The sequence below is a fragment of the Vigna umbellata genome, chromosome 1, assembly GCF_029865625.1.
Source record: "Vigna umbellata cultivar VRB3 chromosome 1, Vumbellata_1.0, whole genome shotgun sequence".
NCBI classification, from domain to species: domain Eukaryota; kingdom Viridiplantae; phylum Streptophyta; class Magnoliopsida; order Fabales; family Fabaceae; genus Vigna; species Vigna umbellata.
Window position 1 is genome coordinate 97,126,906 of NC_142165.1, and position 22,279 is coordinate 97,149,184.

General features: G+C 32.1%; 3 protein-coding genes and 1 long non-coding RNA gene across 6 annotated transcripts; 2 read left to right on the top strand and 2 right to left on the bottom strand.

The window, feature by feature from the left end:
* Nucleotides 1-640: 640 nt before the first annotated feature.
* On the bottom strand, nt 641-7,576 carry LOC124823650 (uncharacterized). The gene is made up of 6 exons (XM_047295904.2): nt 7,190-7,576; nt 7,004-7,117; nt 3,038-3,118; nt 2,254-2,426; nt 1,954-2,050; nt 641-906 (listed from the first exon to the last, which is right to left on the bottom strand). The coding sequence occupies exons 1-6, from the start codon at nt 7,406-7,408 to the stop codon at nt 793-795; spliced, it is 798 nt and encodes a 265-aa protein (XP_047151860.1). The 5' UTR covers nt 7,409-7,576; the 3' UTR covers nt 641-792.
* On the bottom strand, nt 4,576-6,997 carry LOC148206928 (uncharacterized). Of its 3 annotated transcripts, none has more exons than XR_015783807.1 (3): nt 5,981-6,997; nt 5,447-5,856; nt 4,576-5,236 (listed from the first exon to the last, which is right to left on the bottom strand). It is a non-coding gene; the product is annotated as an uncharacterized LOC148206928 (long non-coding RNA). The 3 variants fall into 3 exon arrangements; XR_015783808.1 differs by having other exon boundaries at nt 5,447-5,859; XR_015783806.1 differs by having other exon boundaries at nt 5,447-6,997.
* Nucleotides 7,577-12,170: 4,594 nt separating the features above from the next.
* On the top strand, nt 12,171-15,117 carry LOC124823637 (triose phosphate/phosphate translocator, non-green plastid, chloroplastic-like). Its single transcript, XM_047295894.2, has 8 exons — nt 12,171-12,700; nt 12,784-12,936; nt 13,074-13,159; nt 13,571-13,655; nt 13,767-13,886; nt 14,004-14,072; nt 14,355-14,484; nt 14,720-15,117. Exons 1-8 carry the CDS (start codon nt 12,263-12,265, stop codon nt 14,788-14,790), a joined length of 1,152 nt encoding a protein of 383 aa, XP_047151850.2. The 5' UTR covers nt 12,171-12,262; the 3' UTR covers nt 14,791-15,117.
* A 5,108-nt stretch (nt 15,118-20,225) lies between these two features.
* LOC124823642 (transcription factor MYB98-like) lies at nt 20,226-22,014 on the top strand. The gene is made up of 3 exons (XM_088109134.1): nt 20,226-20,966; nt 21,094-21,220; nt 21,400-22,014. The coding sequence occupies exons 1-3, from the start codon at nt 20,371-20,373 to the stop codon at nt 22,012-22,014; spliced, it is 1,338 nt and encodes a 445-aa protein (XP_087965260.1). The 5' UTR covers nt 20,226-20,370.
* The last annotated feature ends 265 nt before the right edge of the window (nt 22,015-22,279 follow it).

Consider the following 22,279-nt stretch of genomic DNA (forward strand, 5'->3'; position numbering starts at 1 on the left):
TCAAGCCTGTTTTGCATGTTCATACAATTGTCTTTTGGATTTTTTTTTCCTCTTGGTCCAAATCCCTATACCCTATAGTGGGAGTTGGCACCTTAAACAAGTAAGAACCACACAGTCGTTTATTTTTTTTCTTCCTTATTTCAGTAAATAATATACTTTCTCCTTTTTTTTAATAATAATAAGCAAAGTGTAACAAAATTCATTTTTTACTTTAATTCTTGTTTTTCCGTCAAAAGAAAGTTTTCTGAATATTTCATCGCATAAAAAATTGTTCGTTTAACTTTGGAAATAAAAGAGAAACCTAATTCAATTAACTAATACAATGAATAATTCAGTAAAAAGAATCCCTTGAATAATTGGGTCTCGTTGGGTCAGCTTCTAAGTTGCAGGTTTTTTTTTTTACTCTCATAATCTACTTTATCTAAATCTACCATTGATCAAGTTAAAAAATTATCTCTAATCGAACTTCACATAATTGTTTTTCAAAATATAAATTCCTATTGTCGATTGAAATTTAGTTTTCGGAATTAAATTTTCAAGAGCATATTAATTTATTCTGACATTAAACTAATGAAAATATATTTAGAAAGTCTGTAATTAGTTTCTATGACACTGATTTCTTGGCTTTTCTGCACATCAATTCAATAAAATACAAATGTATGCTGATCATTTTATTCGTAACCATAAAATATTTTGCATTTAGTAAAGCATATAGACTGCTTGAATACTTTGGACTGGCGATGAGAATGACAAATATTTACATGTTGCAGAAGGTGATGCTGTAGTTCAGTTTCAAATATTACAACCTTCATCATCTCCAAGGAGAGAGAGAGAAAACGGGGCTATGGTCACATTGAATGATCGTGAGCCTACTCTTTCCACATGGATCATTTCATAGTCACCTTCCTGCATTATGATACAAAACCCTGGTTTTATGTGCGATGTGATGATGACGCATCTGGAAATCCTTGAAAGTGGAAATGCATCTTGAATAAAACAAGCAAATGCAAACAAAAAATCTAAATCATTTAGGGCTTAAGTTACATTTTTCCACTGATTTCCATTCTGATGAAGAAACTACAAGTGTTGCATGCTAAAATCATGATACCAACTCAATCTGTAGTAATATTAAAAGTATTCTTTGAAACATTGAAAAATAGGATGCATCCATGAACCAATCACCCTGACTGAAAGAATGTCAAAACAAGGCTTCTAATTTTGCTTTTTTTTTTCATGGAAAGCTCGTTGATTATGCAACTAATGAAGTTGCTCGGTTTGAAAACATGGCAGAATTGCATCCATTCAAACTTAATGGCGTGTATGTGTATTGAAACCCTGTTCTAGCCTGTTGACAATTTAGCGCAATATATATTTGATTGAACCAAATCAATCTTGAGAGAATACGTAAATAAAAGGAATGAGGAAATCAGGTGCTTTTGTCCTTCTCATTTAAATTTATTTACACTTTTCGTCTCTAGAAATTATAAATTTGGTCTTTCTGTCTTTTTTTTGTTAAATATTTAATAAGTTTAGCTACACAACGTGACAACATTCAATTGGCTTGTTGTCAACCCTTGACACATTTTATGTATCTTGATTATACTCTTGATCTTTCTGAAATTGCAATCATGAATGATCACAGGGAAACCAAAAGCATAATTACACACATCACCATGTGTTAGATAACACACCAATTACCACGTTTACATTTAGTGTAACATCTAAAATATCTGTTAAATATTTAATAAAAGATTGACGGAAAGACCAAGATTGTAGGAATGCACTATCAAGAAAATCCAATTTAGGCCATGGGAAACGGAAGACCAAAATTGCACAATTGTAATACATGTGGATCAAAACTATTGTACTATATTTGATTGCGTAATACCTAAAGTATTGAAATATCTTATGCTTCTGATTATCCCAGGAAATTGCAACAAAAGTAAATCTTACCATTCTTCCATTTGGTGTGCTCAGTGGGCAGGCTGAAGAATATTCAAAACTATTCCCAGGAAGTATTAACGGCTGTTCACCAACAACTCCAATTCCCCTGTCATGTGGAAAATAAAGTACAGAAGTTATTTTGAATTTAAATCCCCTTTAGTTTCAACAACAACGCTCTTTTTTTTATTAAGTGGGTTACCGATATCAAAGTAACTCTGTTTTACCATGAACTATGTGCCTCATGAGTTTAAAGTAAAAAACAAAACTTTGGAAGAAAAACATAGGAAAAGAGAAGAATGATTAACTCACCAGACATTTTCCGTCTTCCCATTAGCATCAGTTATAATCCAATGCCTTCTAAGAAGTTGAACAGGGTGGTCTGAGTTATTGGTAATTCTTATTCTATATGCAAAGAAGTATAACCCCTTTGAAGGCTGACTTCTGCCCTCTATATATACACTCCTAACTTGAACCCTGATTCCCTGAATAAATCACAATTAAATGTTAATAATTTCAATTAGTTTTGGTGTGTGCGAAAAGTACCCTGTTTGTCATGAATTCAGCATTTGCATATTACAAAAGCCACGACAACAGGAATAGTAAAAGGTCTGATAGAAACCTAGTGTTTTATTTGACTACAAAGAATACAGAATCTTCTCCATTTACAGCACTGCAGATCTTCCCCGGTGTGCACCTTCTTGTGTTCAAACGCCCTAATTTCCTTTCAAATGATAAGATAAGTCTCTCTCTCAAAGTTTTCTTTTTTTATATTTATTTATAGGAAACTTGCCTAATTTCTTCCAACTATCTCAGCTCACTCACCTTACTGACTAACTTTCTCATTAACAGACACCTAACTGGTATTATGAAACTTATGGAGAAATCATCAAATACAAATTATTCCAACAGAGATACTCAACATTTCCACTTCTGAACACATGGTATCTAAATAATTATTCTACCAATACAATCAACTTAAAAAGACTGATTAAAAAAGGGAAGTTGCTTTACTAGTTAAACGTGTTTCGAATTTAGCTAAAGACTAGAGAACTGTTTAGGAGACAAAAGTATGTAACCGAAATAGGGATCATACCAATGTTGTAGCATCACTGCAGCATTTTAAAAGAGAGTGTGGGGCAATCTTTTTTAGCTCATCACGATAACTAGCAGCATCCTGGAAAGACAGAGGAAAAGGTGCCCAAGTGTAAAACTAACAAATACACATAAAAGTATAAGTCACGTTTTGTAAATTCAAGGTGAAAGATGTGAGAAGACTGATCTGATAGAGGATTAGAAAGAAAAATGAATGTAGGGATATGAAAGTTAAGATATGTACATATTACACCCTTTAATGGTGGAACTGAATATTGAACGAAACCGTGTTTATTTTATTTTGGAAAACTGGGTTACAGACGTAACAATATAACAATTTGAAACCGATTGGAAACGAATGTACACTTTCACGTTATTTTACTATGATTACGATTTTCTCTTTCAAACATTAGTTGAACATTTTACGATATCCATTTATGTACATCTAATGAAATAATATTTACATCTTAAATAATCAAAAAAATAGTTTAAAATTGTGTTCCAAAATTATAATCGAACCAAAAGACAACATAAATATTAGAGTTCCACATTATGTTAAAAGAGACAAATTGAATAACATATAAAGTGAGAAAAACACAATTATTTGTCTTTAAATTTTTGGGTTGTTGTATGATGTCATGTTCTCTTATGTGACTTATTGTGAAACAATAGTTTTGTTTATATGAAATATAAACCACAAATATATCAATAATGCATTTCTCTCCCGAGCTCTCTTGCTTCTTCGCTTACCACATTCTCTGCATTGTTTGCCAAGTATTATTTATTTTAGTTTGTGGCCTTCCACAATTCCTTTTTGGTTGCATGCTATAATACCCTTCTATTAAAATCAACCTTGTAAGTAATGAGTTTACCAAGGGAAGAATGCATCGAAGAGACACAATACCAATGAGACCTAAGTTCAACCCACATAAGGGATTGATACTACTTACAACCCAAAACCTTAAGACAATGAATTTATGGGTCTTCTGCCTTATTGTGTCAACTTTCTCATATCTACCCAATGTAGGACTTAAACTCACATTTGGATTCCCAACAATCTCCCCCTCAAAGGTGAGTCCCTTCCACATTGGTATACTCCCCATCAAACAAAAATATTCTCAACTATGAGTACCCATTTCTTGTACTCCTTTTCATCTGAACGGGACAGACTTGTCTGGCACTCTGTTAAGAAGACTTTCAATACAGGAACTCGTCTAAGTCGATCACCGACATTAACCTAATTTTAAGACTATAGGTTTATGGGTTTTCTACTTTATATGATGCTCAACTTTCTAATATCTATCCAATGTGAGACTTAGACTCACTTGGATTCTCAACCATAAGAAACTCAAAAACCTTTATAATCTTTATCAGTTTGCTCTCATTGAATGAGAACCTAGTGCACTTGTTGCAAATTACAAATTATAGTATGATAAATTTAAAACCTTAACTGGAGGCCCAACTCGTTTGTTGTAAGATGTTACGTATCCGAGTGGGAGACGTAACTAGAACAAGCCTTGAACAATGAACAATAGATAATGGCTGAATAAGTCTCCTTTTATTGAAAGAAATAACTAAATCAAAGGAAGCAAACAATAATTGGGAGTATAACCTCCTTCAGTCACATGAGAGCATAACCTCTCTTACAAAACTCAATAATCAAAAGCATGCCCTAAACCATAGCGTCAGGGCTTTATTTATAATTATTATTTTCCTAGGATATACTTCTAATTACTATAATTAACTTATACTGAATAATTCTCTAGGATACTACTCTAATTACCGTAATTAACAATATTTCCTGGAATACTGTTCTAATTACGTAATTAACAATATTTCCCTAGGATACTGCTCTAATTACCGTAATTAACAATCTTTCCCTAGGATATGACTTTATTTACTATAATAACTAAATATTTCCTGCCCATCCTAACCGCTGCGGCAGTTAGGATGCTTCCTTGTTGCTTCCAACCGTTCGGCCTGGTCGCTCCCCTCGTCTACCATTCGGCCAACTTGCTCCCCCTCGTCTACCGTTCAGCCAACTCGCTCCCCGCCTTCTACCGTTCGGCAAACTCGCTCCCCGCCTTCTACCGTTTGGCCTGGTCGCTTCCCCTTGTCTACTGTTCGGTCCCCCTTGTCTACCGTTCGGTCCCCTTCTCTCTCTCTCCTATACCTCCTTCTCTCATATGCTTTCCAGCCCCTAACATAAGAGGTAAAATAACATATGGTTGAGAGGATGTTTGTAGAAACTTCAATAAGGAAATGTGAAAACCAGGATAAATCCTGGCAGTATTAGGTAGATGGAGATTATAAGCTACAGATGCTATGTGTGCCAAAATTGGGAATGGATCAAAGTAGCACACATGCGGCATAACACCACTGAATGCTATGTATATGGTTGAAGCTTTACCAATGCTAAACCACCCATCTCTAATTGCATTTCTCCCCTTTTATCTGCCTGCTGTTTCATATAATTCTGAGCCTTTATTAAATTATCTTTCAATTGTTGTAACAGCTTATCTCTGGCATGCAGAATCTCCTGGACAACAATAATATCCTTGGAATGAACTTCATAGCGAACACAGAGGGTGCATCTCAACCATATAAAGCTTTAAAAGGAAACAAACCAAGCCTATGATGCATAGAAGAATTATACCAAAATTGAGTCCAAGGTAACATTGAATGCCAAGCCTTCTGATTATAATAGACAAAACATCATACATACATTTCTGAGGTTTTATTCAAAGCTTCTGTTTATCCATCCGTTTGTGGATTATAAGAACCCATAGCTGGAGTGGTACTTTGTGCTTTAAAGAGGTGCTGCTAAAAAGAAATAATAAAAAAAACTCATATCACATTCCGAAACCATGGATTTAGGAATACCATAGAGTCCAACTATGCTAGTAACAAAAGATTCAATCACTATTTTTCTAGTAAAGTTCACCTTTAAAGGAATGAAGCGCCCAAATGTAGACCGCCTACAACTGTCACCATGATGGTAGAATACCCATGAGAATGAGGCAAACGTGTCCATAACAATGTCTTCCCACACATGTAGTGGAATGGGCAAAGTTCTAATAACCCCAAAGGTAAAGCATGACCTACCTTAGCTTGTAGACAAATGGAGCATCCACGCACACATTGTCTTATGTCAGCTTGCATTTTTGGCCAATAAAATTGAGAACAAATGCAGGAGTTTTGGTAGCACCAGAGAGATCTCCCACTTTAGGGAAATGAAATCAAATAAGATTTGCTTATTCAACTCTTCATTACACATAAGCACAATCCTGCCTCACCAAAACAATACTCCATTCCGTGTTGTATGATTTCCCAAGTGTTTCTCTCCGTTGGACTACCCAATAAATTGTATAAGAGTCGATGGGTAATCCTATTGATCGGTTTGTGGGTTGTAGATTTGTAGATCCCTTTATTGAAAACATTCCTGGTAAGGATAAAGGCAGTGTGTCTACGATGGAGTCACGTATTTTGTAGTTAAATTACCTATAAGTGAAAAAGATTCACACACATATTATCTTAAGATTTTAGATTAAAGGTGGTGCCAAGCATATTATATTGTTGCTCATGGTCCATTAATAAAAATCACCCTGATGTTTCTCTCCCAAACACCATAAGGAGATGGAGCAGGCGATGATCCTATGTTAGCCTACTAATATGGAAGAGGCTCGGAATTAAGGAGTTTTCACATTTAAGATAAGGGATTTAAGGGAGTTCTTGTGTGAGAGGAGAACCAACCTAACTTTTGAATTAGACTAACTTTTGAATTAACCTAACTATTGAATTAGCCTAACTTTTGAATTCTTACACTACAAAAGCTCTAATAATTTGACATGAGAGTGTGTCCAAATTATTTGGTGAGACTGGCATGAAACTACCTAATAATAATAGAGAGTGTATTAGAAAAAATCAAGATGGATTCCGAACAAAATTCAAATAATAGGCTAGCCACCTGGAATCTCTCTTCCGCAATTGCTTCCTTCAATAGTCTCCTCAGACGCAACACAGGCTCCTCTTCCTCAAACAACTTCAACGAATCTCGAATTCTAGCAGCTTCCTTGTAATCCTGAAGAAAAGAAGCAAAAAACGATGTTCATCTCCGATTTAGAAAACAATACAGCAACTGAACTAAACTAACCTCAGATTTAGCAGCTACTTGCAACTGTTGCTTGAGAAGAGCGTAGGTTTGGGTCCGAGAAAGAAAGGAGCTGGTGCTACTGCTACCACTGTCTCCCTCCGAAGCACACGCTACGACCACACTTCTGCTTCTTCTTCTCACTCTCGCCTCCGAACCCAGCAACAGTAAATTCGCTGCACTACCACTCCTCAGACTCATACTTAACGATAACGATTGCATTTTTCGATCGATGCTATTGCTTCCGATTCTCACCCAAACTAATCCTAATATTCTAATTATTATTACTCCTCTACCACCCAAAATCACACTCCAATCATCGTAACACACTACGTCTCCCTAGTATCTACTGCAACGCAAGCACCTCTTCCGCGGCAAAAGTTAAATCAGAACGTAACTTTCCGAATTATTCTATTTATAATTATTATCATAAGCAAATAGTCTCTTTTACTGTTATCTTGGAAAAATATATTTGGTTTTTCACACAATAATTTTTTAGTTCTTTGTAAAAATACGCAGAAATTAGTTTTTTTCAAAAGTAAAATTATTTTTAGTTCTTCCATAAAATTTCTCGAAATTAATTTTAGAAATGATTGCAATTCATTTTTGTTTAGGAAAATGACACTTGAACAATCATTTTTGACAACATTTAGACACGCGCACACGTGTCAAAATCTGAGTGGTCCATTTTCATTTAATTTTTCTAACTGGACCACTCAGATTTTGACACGTGTGCGCGTGTCTAAATGTTGTAAAAAATGGTTGTTCAAGTATCATTTTCCTTTTGTTTATTTGGTAACGCTGAAAATTCATTGTAAAAATAGATATGAACTTTTGGACTTGTCAGAAATGATCTTTTATTAATCTTTATAATTTCTTTAGTAAATACCTAATGTTGAGGGTACTATAGAAATTGTAGCATGTGTAAATATTACTTGCTTGCTAGTTATTATTGATTGTATTGGATATTCTGAAATCAGAAGAATCTGAACCCCTATCCAAGTTTCCTATGAATGGACAAGAAAAGCACATGTGTCGCATATATGTATCATGAGATATTTTGTGGTGTGTTTTTTAAGAAGTGGAATAAAAAATATGCATGTTTCTTAATCTCGATTTTCAAACTAAATTCCTCTGTTCATGTAATTTCACATTAGTTGCAAGTGGACACGTGTTACCAACCATCTTTGGAATTGAGTATCAATTTTTAATGAAAATATTATTCATAAATTGGATAAATATTTATCGTGGGACTCATCTTAGAAAAATAATACTTCAAAAATTTGGAAACAAAGGGACCTCTTACAAATAAATTTAACAAATTCTGCCGTTTTTTTCTTATCAGTATTGTTGGTTCCTCAAAGACAACTTTTGTTCATTTATATGCATGTTTACTTTCTTTCTTCGATCAACTAACCTCAAAAACCATCTTAGTTTTTATTTATTTATTTTTTTTACGTTTTTAGGTTTTATTCATGTCACGAGAATAAATACAAGTAGTACAGTGGATCGAATAATCTCTAGAGGCCACGTGTAGGAAGAGAGACTAGTTAAAAGATTTCCAAAAGAAAAAAATTAAAAAAATCAGATGAAAGAGTTTTTATAAATTAGTTTTTAAATTATTAATTTTAATTAGCGAAAATTTAACTATTCTTTTTTTTTCTTTATTTTTTAAATACTTATTATGTATAACAAAGCAGAAGTATGTTACTATACGAGGAATGGAATGGAAGAAGATTAACATATTAACTATCAAAGTTAAATAAATAAAAACCAGAGAGAGAGAGAGGTGTTGCAGAAAGAGAAATACAAAATTTGTTATTGTTGCAGCTAAAATTATAATAAATAGATAGACTATGTAACAATTTGATTTTGGGCTTTCAGCCATTTGGTACAAAATAAAAGATTCAAATGTAGGCTGCTTCTTTCTGTACCTCCATATTTTCTTGTGGCACCTCGTAGGTATACTGAAATGACAATTTAGAAAAACATAATTATATAATCTGAAATATATTTTTGAATTTAAAATTACATTTCAAATTATATAATTTTTAAATAAATTATAAATTATATAATTTAAAATATATTTTCAGATTTAAAATTATATTATGATTATATAATTAAAAATGTATTTTAAAAAAAAGTCATTCGGATTCTAATTTTTTTTGGATTATATTCTTGCCTTTCTTTTAAATTAAAATAAAATTAGCTTGTAATGGAGGAACTACAAATATATTTAATTCTATATTTTTTTAATTTTTGAGAATGAAATATATTAATTTATTTTTTGGAAAATAAGTAATCCCGGTTAGTGAATAACTCACAGTGATTTTTGTTGATTTGGTTCAAGTGTGATTGGTTTCATGCTGGTTTATTTTTTTAAAAATTAGGTTGGGTGTAATATTTAACAAGTTGAGTGCACTTAAAAGAATTTGATTCTCATTATAAGAAATATATTTAGAACTGAATGGAGAGAAAATGGTGTGCTTTGAAAATAATGGTTCAATTATAAGAAATTGTTGAGTTGTTAGCACATTTCACCCAAACTATTAATTGGTTTCAATTAAAACTCAAACAATGACATTTAATGTTGTCATAAAGTCTCTCTTAAAAGCATCAAAGTGGTTTCTTAATATGCTTCTCAAATGAGAGAAAATGGTAAGAATTATTTATCTTGTGAGAGTTTGGTTATTCTTAGTCATGAGTTATATCTCAAAGGCCTGATCCAATGTTTGAGTGAGGAAAAAACCAAATAAATTCTATCTCATCCCAAAAAAACCACTTAAATGACACTAAAGATATTTCCTAATAGTTTGATGCATGATTTAAGGAAGGTATTTCAAATATTTTTTATGATTAATGTTTAGATATATTTTTATGTATAATAAAGACTGTATCAATGAAATTGTAATTACCTAATAATGTATTGTGTGAAATATTTACGATGTATTAAATAATGAAACCAAAGGAAATATAAAAACTCCATCAATTTTCAAATTACACATGTTAGGACATTAATAGATGAGAAGTTAATTGAAATTATTCTTATGAACAAGTGCGCGAAGTTATCATGATTTTTTGTAATAAATTTGTAAGATCCTGAGTATATGTAAAATATGTAATTAATATTATATTTATGATTACAAGTTATATTTTATATTAATATAAGTGACAAGACATAACAACTTAAGTGATTAAAAATAAATAATATGATTTTAAGGATCTATTTATATTATCCACACTTATATAAAAATATATTCTTTTCATACATGTTTTTCAAATTTATTTCATAAATATTTTTTTATAATTAAAATAACTATTTTATAAATTTTACCTTTTTCTATAATTTAATATTTTTTAATTTTACTAATTTTTGAATTTAATAATTCTTTAATTATAAAACTACCATAAAATAAATAAATAAATTTTACAATAAAGTGTAAAAATATTTATATTTAATTTAATAATTATAACAAAACAATAATAATAATAATAATAATAATAATAATAATAATAATAATTTTATAATTTTTTATTATCACATCACATATATATTAATTATATATTAATGTTATGAGGGAGAATTAAAAAAAGTTATAATAATTTTATCATCTTGCGCATAATTAAATATTAAAATATAAAATATAAAACCTATTACATTATATATAATACCCCCACACACTCTCATGAACTAAAATTCATTTTTTAAAGGAAAATTTTCTAACCAATTACTCTAATACAATATAATTTTTAATTTTTTTTAAACAATCAGAAAAAAAATTATATTTTGGGTGTGAATTTTCAAGAGATTAAAAATCAAACTTGAATGTATGCATTTTTTTCTCTCATTACAAATTTGTGTCAAAATCTCTTCCCTGTTCTCTCATCATGTATTGCTTTAAAATTTAAATTTCTTTAACTTTACAGAGACTATTCTTGCTCTCCAAGTTTAATAATTTTGTTTCTCTATTTTATTTTTTTGATTAACTTTTCTTAATGTTTTTTAAAATCTCTAAATAGTTTATCCTATTCACAAACTGAAGTAAATTTGTTATACCTACAGTATAAATTTAGGTTTTCAATGCATTGGCTCAACATGATATCTTCTGACTCTCCATTTGCTATTTCCTTGAAAGAAAACAATCTATGGTTATCAAAATATTTTTTATTAATATTATTGAATGGTAAAATAGTAAACAGCTTTTCTAAAAACGTTATAATTTCTAATATAATAAACTCAAATACTGTATCTATAATTCAAATAAAATAGAACAAGAAATGCAAGAGAGGTAGCATTAGGATGTAAAATATGACTTTTTTTTTAATAAAAAAAGTCTATATAACTTTAGAATGAATATGTTAGATAGAAATACCCACCCAATAACAAAGCTCAAGGATTACAGCAATTGAATATTAATGGATCATTTCATTTCAAAAGTTTTCATCCAGTTTACTTTTTATACTTAAATGATTGAAATTACTGTTTTAAAACTGTGGAAATTATAGAAATAAAAGTTTATTTATTCATTTGTAAAATATAGTTGTAATTTTTAATTTATTATAATAATTTTTTCCTGTTTGGATTCTCTCATTTTGTCTTTATTGTTTGCTGTTAAAGCAGCCAACTAGGTATTGGTGGAAAAATACACGAACATCAAAGCATGTTTTATTTTCTCTTTGATTGGTATGCACCTTTTTGTGTGGTGAGTCAGTGTGCACATTCAGAGAATTTAATATGAATATGTTGAGGACCAAATTTGAAACGTTTCTCTTAACAAAGACAGAAAGAGAAAGCCAATTATAATATCATAAAAAAGCGGTGCTACCATAAGATAAAATGGTCCATTTATATTACAATGGAATTTCCCACATTTGAATCCAGATTCATTCATGCGCAATTGTAGGTATTCATTTATTATTTTATTTAATTATTTATTAGCATTAATTTTCCTACTGCCAAGGCATTCTTTATAACTGGTCCATCACGTCACGGTCAACCATTGCGATGAAGCAGCAAAGAACCAAAAGAATCCACCGAGACTCTGTTTCTTGAGTTGCGTTCTTGCGATCTACGAAATGCAGAGCATAGTTCTTTCTTTCTCCCCTTTGCTCTCTCTCCGCAAACTTCACACCTCTCTCTCTCCTTCCACTGCCAAACCCAACCGCATTCTCACTTTCTCTTCCTCTTCATTCCCATGTCAACGGTCTTCTCCTTCTTCTTTCAAACTTGCTCCCTCTCCTCCCTTGCTCCATGCCGGACCAACCTCCGTGCCGGAGGGCAGTGCCGCCGAGTTCTCTGGGGGCAACAGGCTGCTCAACATTCTTGAATTGGGTTCCCTGTTTGCGTTCTGGATCCTATTCAACATCTACTTCAACATCTATAACAAACAGGTCTTAAAAGTTTACCATTTCCCTTTAACCGTTAGCACGATTCAGTTTGCCATGGGGACTCTCCTCGTAGCGTTCATGTGGGGTTTTAATCTCTACAAGAGGCCAAGACTCAGTGGCGCGCAGGTTTGTTAATGTTTGTGTTACTATTTGCTCTGTTTTTGTTCTGTATTGCTGTGTTTTATCTGCAATTGATTTCTTGGTTGCAGCTTGCAGCGATATGGCCACTGGCTCTGGTTCATACTTTAGGGAATCTTTTTACTAACGTGAGTCTTGGGATGGTTGCTGTGTCTTTTACTCACACAATAAAAGCTATGGAGCCTTTTTTTTCAGTGCTCCTTTCTGCTATGTTTCTTGGAGAGGTTAGAACTTAGAACACCATGATTTTGTTCCATATATTTGTTCTTTTAAACAAGATTTATGATCCCTTTGGTTCTTGGAAAATTAGGAATTAGTTTTGGTGACCTTAGTTGGTTTGTTAACATTTGTTTTCCGACAGAATCCTACTGCATGGGTGGTTGGTTCCCTTGTGCCTGTTGTTGGTGGGGTAGCGCTAGCATCTGCTACCGAGGCCTCTTTCAATTGGTATCCTCTCCTACCATGCATGTTTTATTCCATCCATAGTTACAAAATGGAAAAATAAAATTGGTGCAAGCCAATCTCTAGTTAACACCTACAGTGGGAAATAAAGAGAAACATAGGAATAAGAGGTAATACACCAGATACAAAAAAAAGAAGGCAATGTTGACAGAGTGTATGATACGTGAAAGAGTTGACATATCAGTAACCATACTGTGCTTTATGTGAACGATTATTTTGTAAGGGATGTCTTTTAATAATAATTAGAAAATTAGCAAATTGCATTCAAGTACACATATTGCATACCTCATAACTATGATTTCATATGATTCCATCAAAGGGCAACAAAAGGGAGGAAATGCAGCCATGTAATTGTGTTCCACTAAGTGGAATTTTCTTTATTGGAATATTTAACAGGGCTGGATTTTGGAGTGCAATGGCTTCCAATTTGACAAATCAATCTCGTAATGTTCTTAGCAAAAAGCTTATGGTTAACACGGAGGTAATATGTTCTGCGAAACGTATGAAAGTTTTGGCACTTTGTTTTATTGTTGATAGTTATTTTTTGCAGATAATGAGTAGCAGAAAATAACGTACTCTTTTTTCTTGTCAGGAATCTATGGACAACATAACTCTCTTCTCAATAATAACAGTTATGTCCTTCTTGATATCAGCACCTCTAACTTTGTTAATAGAGGGTGTTAAATTTACCCCTACTTACCTGCAATCTTCTGTGAGTGTTTTGAATTCTTCATGGTTGAAATTAAATAAGATTTCTTTTAACATTCTCACAATCTACATATATGTGGTGTTGAGGCTACTTGATCATCATGTCATTTTTTCTTGACAGGGATTAAATGTTAACGAAGTGTGCATCAGATCTCTTCTTGCTGCGCTATGTTACCATGCCTATCAGCAAGTAAGTTTTTTCCTCTCTTCTGTGCACAATCGTCCACCTTTTATTCAAAACTGTTGCTATTTCCATTTCTTCTTCAACATTTCATCTCCTTACCATTAAATGGAAACATCAGTAATGTTACATATTGAAAAGGAAATTTTGATATGAAATAATTTTGATATGAAATAATTTTGAATGCAATATGTGTACTCTTGGCTATATTTTATATTTTTCTGTGGTACTTTTCTGTGATAGTTTTCTTGTATAATAATGTAGGTATAATTTTCTTTGAATTCACTGCAGGTTGCGTATATGATACTGCAGAAGGTGTCACCTGTTACCCTCTCTGTAGGAAATTGTGTGAAAAGGGTTGTGGTCATCGTGAGCTCAGTCATCTTCTTCCGAACTCCAGTATCACCAATTAACGCACTTGGTAAAATTGCTATTTTCTGATTCCAACTAGAATAGTTTGAACAAGTGTTGTATACTTTTTGAACCTACAATAAACAAGAAAAGGAAAGAGCTATCTATATAAAAAAGAAACTTCTCTACACGGAAAGATCATTTATAGTGTGAGACCTATTCAACATTCTAAAAAGATTATTCTTCTAAAAAAGAATGGCCCACTATCAATATCCCTGCATATCTTACGTGTTCTTCCTCTGCAGGCACTGCTATAGCTCTTGCTGGCGTTTTCCTGTATTCCAGGGCGAGGCGACTAAAGTCAAAGACCATTTAGTTATCAGTCGTAAAATTTTGGCAGTTGCAAGAGAAATCTGGTAATTAGATTTCTGAAAATTTCTTAATAGGTCAGATAGGAATTGAGGGTTCTTGATCCCTCACGGTTTTTTGGTAGTTAGGTCCCCGATTTTATTGTACATTTTTCGAGTGTCGCTAATGGTTCATCTATCAGATGACTTTATCAACGCTTGAACTTTTATCACATCCTCTTGAGTAATTGGATACTTTAGAAGGAGGCAGGCCTAATCTGGCATGTCAAGTATTTTTTAGAAACTTCATTTGATACTGAATTCCAAAAATGTAAAATGTAGAAACTTCATTTGAATCTGAAATAGAATTCAATCATTAGTGGATAATTGAGCTCTAACGTCACTCGTAGACGTTGGACTACAAAATAACCAACGTAAATTATTGACCGGTGACATTTTTGTAAATAAGTGAGCATATAGACATCTGTTAGGAGGGGGTCCCAACGTCTATAATATTATAGACGTCGGGACCCTTCCTAATAGACGTCTTAATGCTTGACAGGTAGGTGAAAAATTATTTTTTTCCGCCGTACCGACGTCGTATCACACCATCCGACGTCTAAATGGCATGATGAAAAGTTGTTTTGGACGTCATATTAGTGAGGGTCTCGACGTCTAGTCCATAATAGACATCGGTTTACCTGGGGAGTCGACGTCTAGTTTGCGGTTAAATGAGACATCAAACTCGCTGTTACGAGCACTTCATCGTCTGCCTTCTCGTTTTTTCTCTCCGCGGCATTGCTTTTCCAGATGCGTTTTTGTCTTTTTTGAACTGTTTAAATGTATTTTTATTCCGATTATATTAGTCTTTGGTTGATTATCTTTCATTTGAACCGTTTAAAATGAGTTTTTGTTGTGTTTTGGTGCGGTTTTTCTCGTGTCTTTGGGTAGCGTTGTAGCGCATTCTCCCTTTGCTAGTTTCCTTGTAAGAAAAGTTTGCGTCTTTTGGATGTCTTATAGCGTTTCAACCCAAAACCGAACTTTAGTCTTTGCCTAGTTTTGTTGTCACCGTTCGTTTTCATTGACGATTTTAATGGAACTAGGCAAGGACCCAGATTTTCGATTGAAATGCCATAAGAGATCCAAAAGATGCAACCTTTTCTATGACGAAACTAGCGAAGGGAAGAAATCTTATCGATATCTATATAGATATAGAATATCGATACTTTATAGTATTTTCAATAAATTATCGTGCTTATCCTTTTTTTTTACAATTTTCAATAGAAAATTTGTAAAAATTCACACAACATGTTATGTGTTTGTTATCCTGAACAAATATGACTGCAATAAAGTTAGAGACAGATCTATAGCTGCAGTTAAATATATGCATGTTTAAAAAATACAAACTTTATTACATTACACATTACATACTCTAATCATATTCTCCCCAATTCTCTCCAAAATACTTCACTTCAAAATATCTCTTTTCTTGACAATCTTGAATGGATTTTTTTTGTATCTAATTCAATTTAAATATTGCCGGATTGTCACTCATGAGCAACTTCTTTCTATTTTCAATTCACGGATCAGACTTGCAAGAAATGAAATTTTAACGTGGGTGGTTGGCTCAAGAAAAGTGGAATACTAACGAGTGAGGGGAGGCTTTCTTTTGGGTTATCCCGAATGAAATGTTTGGTGCTACTACGCTACCCAAAGACACAAGCTGCAATAGACGTCGGTTAATGCAATGTCCGGCGTCCATGGAGCCCTTTAGACGTCGGGATCATGTAGTAACCGACGTCTATGGAGTCCTTTAGACATCGGGTCATGCATAACCGACGTCTATAAAGACGTCGGACCTGTTTGAGTCCGACATTTAATTAACGTCACCCGCAAAAACGTCAATTCTAAAGCTGATGTTAAAAGGCCAAAATAATAGACGTTAAATGTCCTTTCTACACTAGTATATATTTGAGATAGGATTGGCCTAATTGTTAATATGACTGTTATACAAAAGATAGTATATTTTTATCAATGTTTTAAAATAACACGTATTAAGATGATATAGTAGTTGAGAATTGTTCAAATTTATCTCCATTTTAATAAATGCTTATTGTATTAATTGAATATATTTTTTTAAATTTTTCTTTTCATCTTTAGTTTCTTAACTTCCTTTTAAGGCACATATTTTTATCAATGTTTTTATATGACTGTTATACAAAAGATAGTATATTTTTATCAATGTTTTAAAATTCAGATTGGTCATAGACCTGATCGAGATACTAAGTTGATTTTTAACCCTTTAGCTGGAATTCAGTTTATTTGGTTTTTGTTTTATAAATTTACTCTGTATCGGACTTACTAGTGGTGAGAATTATATATCAGAGTACTAAGTTTTTCGTCTAAAATAACACGTATTAGGATATAGTAGTTGAGAATTGTTCAAATTTATCTCCATTTTAATAAATGCTTATTGTATTAATTGAATATTTTTTTAAATTAAGTAAGAGAATTATTCATTCTATATCCGTCTTAATATCTATGCATTTGAGTACATTTTAAACTACTAAAACATTACTTATATTAATTTTTCTTTTTATCTTTAGTTTCCTATATAATAATTTTTTACTCTTTTTTATAATTATTTTACTTTTAACTAAATTTCTTATTTAATGTTTTATATTAGAAAGAACAATATATGTATCCATTTTCTTTATTTGAATTTTAGTTTTTTTATGAAAAATATTTAAAATAATATAAGGACATATACAAATGTAGGTACAGGTATATTCAATCCCAATAAGTATGAAAATAATCAATAAATATAAAAAAGATGCAAAAATTTCATACTGATACTATTTCTACGATATACTTGTTTATATATATATATATATATATATATATATATATATATATATAGAATTTTCAAAATCCTAATTGGTTAATTAATACATTAAATAAAACAATAATTATTTTTATAAATTAAATTATTCAATTAAAAACAAATGATGAAGTTTTATTTTTTTCAATTTACATCGTAATATTATATTTTCATCCTTCAATAAATATAAGCATAAAATTATAATATTTGAAGTTACAAGCCTTTATTTATTAGTATTAATTTTACTACTCCAATACAACCTTATCACAAGAGAAAAAAAATCAAGTGAAAGAGGAAAAACAAATCTGATAGAAACAGATAATTGTCTTTCATTGAAAAAGAATATAAAAGCAAAAATAAGAAAAACCTAATTGATCCTAACTAAAACTAATAATTAAAGAACAGATAACTAAAGTGATATTAACCTAAATGATCCTAACTAACAGGCTCTATCAAGATGAAAGCAAAATGTTGTCAATAATGTCCGTCTTGAAGATGATGGAGAGAAAATGGTTTTGTTTAAAGCTTTTGTAAATATATCAATAAGTTATGATTATTGCTAACATGAATGCGTTTGAGAGACTCCTTTTTCGTTTGTTCTCAGATGAAATAAAAATTAATATCTTGAGAATAATTAATTATTTAACATGTAAAATGTATTAACTAAGGAAGCCTGAGAATGCTATACTTAAGATGTATATCTTTTAATGTGAAGAAGTGTTATAAAAATCTCACAACGACTGGAGATGACATGAGAGAAGTGTTGAAATATTTCTTGCTTTTCTGATGTAACATTTTCTTAGCTATGGAATTATGTTCTTCATAATACATTATACTACCGGACATGTCCAGTACTATTTTATGCTCACTTTAGTACTCCTTCAAGGTATAGAACTCTCTTTTCCTTAGAATAGTTCCAGCACATCTAAACAGAAGTTAAATACAAGCACACAAATATTTCATATATCTAATTTACAAAATAAAACTGAAGTTACTGCTACTTCTTTCAATCTTGATGTGTGTTCAGTCTCTATTATCGCAAACTAAAAACAAAATAACACAACTATGTATGGTAGTTCACTCAACGCCATATGGGATGTGAATCTCCATCCTGCACAAAAAGTTGAAACGTTTTAGTTAATATTATTTGTCTTTCTTGTACAAAATGTGATCAGACATTTTCTTACAGAAGCAACAGACATATTTTGTTCCCGCACTTCTTTATTTCTCAAGTAAAATAATGAAAAATTTGCTAACATTGTTTTCTGGTATATGAAATATGGAAAAGGCTAATTAATATGAAACTGCCTTTCTAGAGATTAGAAAAAAAATAAATCTTTTTTTGGTTGTCTTTAATTCCCTCCATACCCTTTGAACAATATATGTGTATACACCCTTTGCGTAGAATCTTTATTTATTGAGGTTCTCCATAGCTCACAAATTTATACCAGTCTTTCTATTTAAATATTTTACTTTTTCAAAAATACGTTTTTTTTTAATATTAAAACTGAATGGACTAATTAACATAACCTTTTAAAAAAATTTATAGTACAAACTAAATAATATTCGTAAAGTAAGAACTTTTTTAGTGTGGACTAAAGATGTAGCTGAAATAATCTTAAATCAATTAATCACATGTTTAATATCTAATAAAAAATTAGTCTGGCTTTTTTTGGGGGAAACTGGATCTTTCTTTTTGTGATTTTATTTCTATTTAAAGCTGATTATTATGAGAATGATCCTTCGCCATTAACTGTCTTGTTTTGCAACGTTTAAACCTTAAATTAAATAGAAGTTGTTAACTATGGTCTGTTACTTCACAAGAATTTTTTCAGGTAAGGGACTATTATGTATTGCGTGGGTAAAAACTGTTAAGAGTGTTAACTCAGAATTAACGATATGTTAGGTGCAGTAAATTTTAAGCACAAATATCATTATAATTAACTACATTTCAAGTTAACTAGATTTATTTCTCCAAAAAGATTAACTAAGAATGTTCGTTCTATATTTGAATTAATTTATTTTGCATCAAAATAAGTTTCGATTAAAACTTTATAGATTTTCTTCTTTATAAAAATGAGTGGAAATTCAGAATAAATGAGCATGTACCTAGTCTTTAACATCAAACTAATAAATGAGTGGGAATTCAGAATATCAGTGGAGTGAAAGTGCTCCCTTATTTACAAGCCATTCAACAAGGTTTAGGGTTTAGGAACATGTTAATTTTTGTTATTCATGCTTCAGAACATTCTCAATCTAGGACTTTTCTGGTAGGAGATCTTGATCATAGTTGTATAATGTACCTGTGTTTTTTAGGACTTTTCCCTCTTCAAGCCTGAAAAAAGAACAGCTTGAAATGTTTTTGGACATTTAATGGTTTCTGGACATTATCCCTACAAGAGAAACAACGACAAATACTAAAAATAATATAAATGGAGTCAAATTATGAATGTTAATGTGGGCTTTGTAGAATTCATGGATTAATTGCATACAACTATACATAATATCTAGTCACAGAAGGTTTGACCATAACCATGCTAATGAAGTAACCGCAAGAATATTATTATACTTGAACTGTAACATATGGTGAAGTATCTAGATGTGAAACAATCTTGGCCATTTGATGCTTCGTATCAATTTCCATGCAATTAATGCATTATCAATCTCTCTCTCCTATTAAGGAACACAAACGGAGATGGCTTGAAACGCAGTTTCTGTTACTCCGCTCATGGACATTCAAGGTAACCTCACAGAAAACCAGGCCTCGCAGCCAATGCATGTGCAAGAAAACTGCCTGAAACCCAGCATGGGGGATCAGCTTCCTTTTGGAGTTCCTTCCTCACAGGGTTTCTTGCAAGATTTTCATCATATTGATCACTTTCCTGTGAATGATGGCTCCTCATCCAATCCTATTTTCTTGCAACATACTCCAAATTTTGATCCCTTTGATCACAATGTAAACTGTGAGTCTGCACCTCCTGATTTTGAAGTTTTTGAGTGCAAGCCTTTTGCTGAGAGCAATGGTAGTGCACATGTTCATCTGATGCACAATTTCCAATATGTAGGTTATAGTTTGAACCTCCCTCGGACGAATCAACTGGATATGGTGGTGGCAAACCAGAGATTCCTGCCCTTCAGTGCTCTAGAAACGAAACCTTTGAATTTTGTTGCACCAGATGAAATCTCATGCATATCCCCACCTAATTTTTATAAGAAAGTTGGTTTGAATAAAAACCTTAGGGAATCCTCTAGCACTAGGAGAACATTCAAAGCTCGGAAGAAATCCAACATAGTGAAGGGGCAATGGACATCAGATGAAGACAGGTGCATAATGGATTTAAACCTTTGCTTTTAATGGCTATTTATATAATCTCGTTACATATATTTTTTTTTTCACACAATGGATTTGACCAGTTTCTGTCGGAAAAACCACACTGTTTTCCATAAACAGATTGTTGATTCAACTGGTCGACCAATATGGAGTGAGGAAGTGGTCACACATAGCTCAGGCGTTGCCTGGAAGAATAGGGAAACAATGCAGAGAACGATGGCATAACCATTTAAGGCCAGACATTAAGGTTTCGATTTATTTGTCATAAAAATACTAATGATACACCTCTCACTACGAATGGTTGAAGTTTATTCCTCTTAATCCACATAAGACCTTGATATACTTTTAAATATGTTACACTCTTGAAATTCATTGTGCTACAATATTGTATAAAAGAAAGACACTAGTTTTTGTGACATTTTGCAGAAGGACATGTGGACTGAAGAAGAGGATAAAATACTGATCCAAGCTCATGCAGAGATAGGAAATAAGTGGGCAGAGATTGCAAAAAAGTTGCCTGGAAGAACTGAGAACTCCATCAAAAACCATTGGAACGCAACAAAGAGAAGACAATATTCCAAGAGAAAATGTCGTTCAAAGTACCCTAGAGGCTCTCTTCTTCAGGAATATATCAAGAGCTTGAACCTAGACCAAAATCCACCCATGGACTATCGAAAAAAATCTGTTAAAAATGCCAATGCAAAGACAAACAATAACGGCAAAGCAGCAGCTGAGCTCCTGTGTGGTGATCAATTCTGTTCCAATGGGCAGTTGGTGACAAAGTATGATTTTAACGAGGTCCCAGATTTTTGTTTGGATGATAACTTGTTTGAAGAGGGGTGTAGCATTGATTCTCTGCTAGATGATATACAAAGTGCTTCTACTATGGATGACAAAGATTTTGATGGAAAAGTACAATGTGCTCCTACTGTGGAGGGAAAACAATCTCATCATCATCACACTGAGATAACTATGGGGATTGAAGTTAAGAAGGAACTGGATTTGGTGGAGATGATGTCACATCACGTTAATGAAAAGTAGTAATATATAAGCTATTGCTTCCATTATAGTATACAATCTCCATGTAAAATAATTTCATTATTTCATGTTTTGGAGTTTTTATTATATAAGAGAGCTTGGACTCAGCTCTCATATGAATGCACAACAATGGTAGAGGAAGGATTTGCTCATTTCCAGACAAAAGAAACAATAAAGGTAGTAATAAAAGGATAATATAAAAGATAATTTTCGTGTCATCTTTTTCTTTCAGACTCTACAAAATATCAAGTTATTATATGTTATACAC

Excerpts from the sequence above, each read along its gene's own strand:
- LOC124823650 (XM_047295904.2), bottom strand. The coding sequence starts at position 7,408 with ATGCAATCGTTATCGTTAAGTATGAGTCTGAGGAGTGGTAGTGCAGCG. Across the intron at positions 7,118-7,189 it reads AAGTAGCTGCTAAATCTGAG|GATTACAAGGAAGCTGCTAG; the intron begins GTTAGTTTAGTT and ends TCTTTTCTTCAG. Across the intron at positions 2,427-3,037 it reads GCAGTGATGCTACAACATTG|GGAATCAGGGTTCAAGTTAG; the intron begins GTATGATCCCTA and ends TGATTTATTCAG.
- LOC124823637 (XM_047295894.2), top strand. The coding sequence starts at position 12,263 with ATGCAGAGCATAGTTCTTTCTTTCTCCCCTTTGCTCTCTCTCCGCAAA. Across the intron at positions 13,656-13,766 it reads AGCTTATGGTTAACACGGAG|GAATCTATGGACAACATAAC; the intron begins GTAATATGTTCT and ends TTTTCTTGTCAG. Across the intron at positions 14,485-14,719 it reads ATCACCAATTAACGCACTTG|GCACTGCTATAGCTCTTGCT; the intron begins GTAAAATTGCTA and ends CTTCCTCTGCAG.
- LOC124823642 (XM_088109134.1), top strand. The coding sequence starts at position 20,371 with ATGGACATTCAAGGTAACCTCACAGAAAACCAGGCCTCGCAGCCAATG. Across the intron at positions 20,967-21,093 it reads TGGACATCAGATGAAGACAG|ATTGTTGATTCAACTGGTCG; the intron begins GTGCATAATGGA and ends TTCCATAAACAG. Across the intron at positions 21,221-21,399 it reads ATTTAAGGCCAGACATTAAG|AAGGACATGTGGACTGAAGA; the intron begins GTTTCGATTTAT and ends GACATTTTGCAG.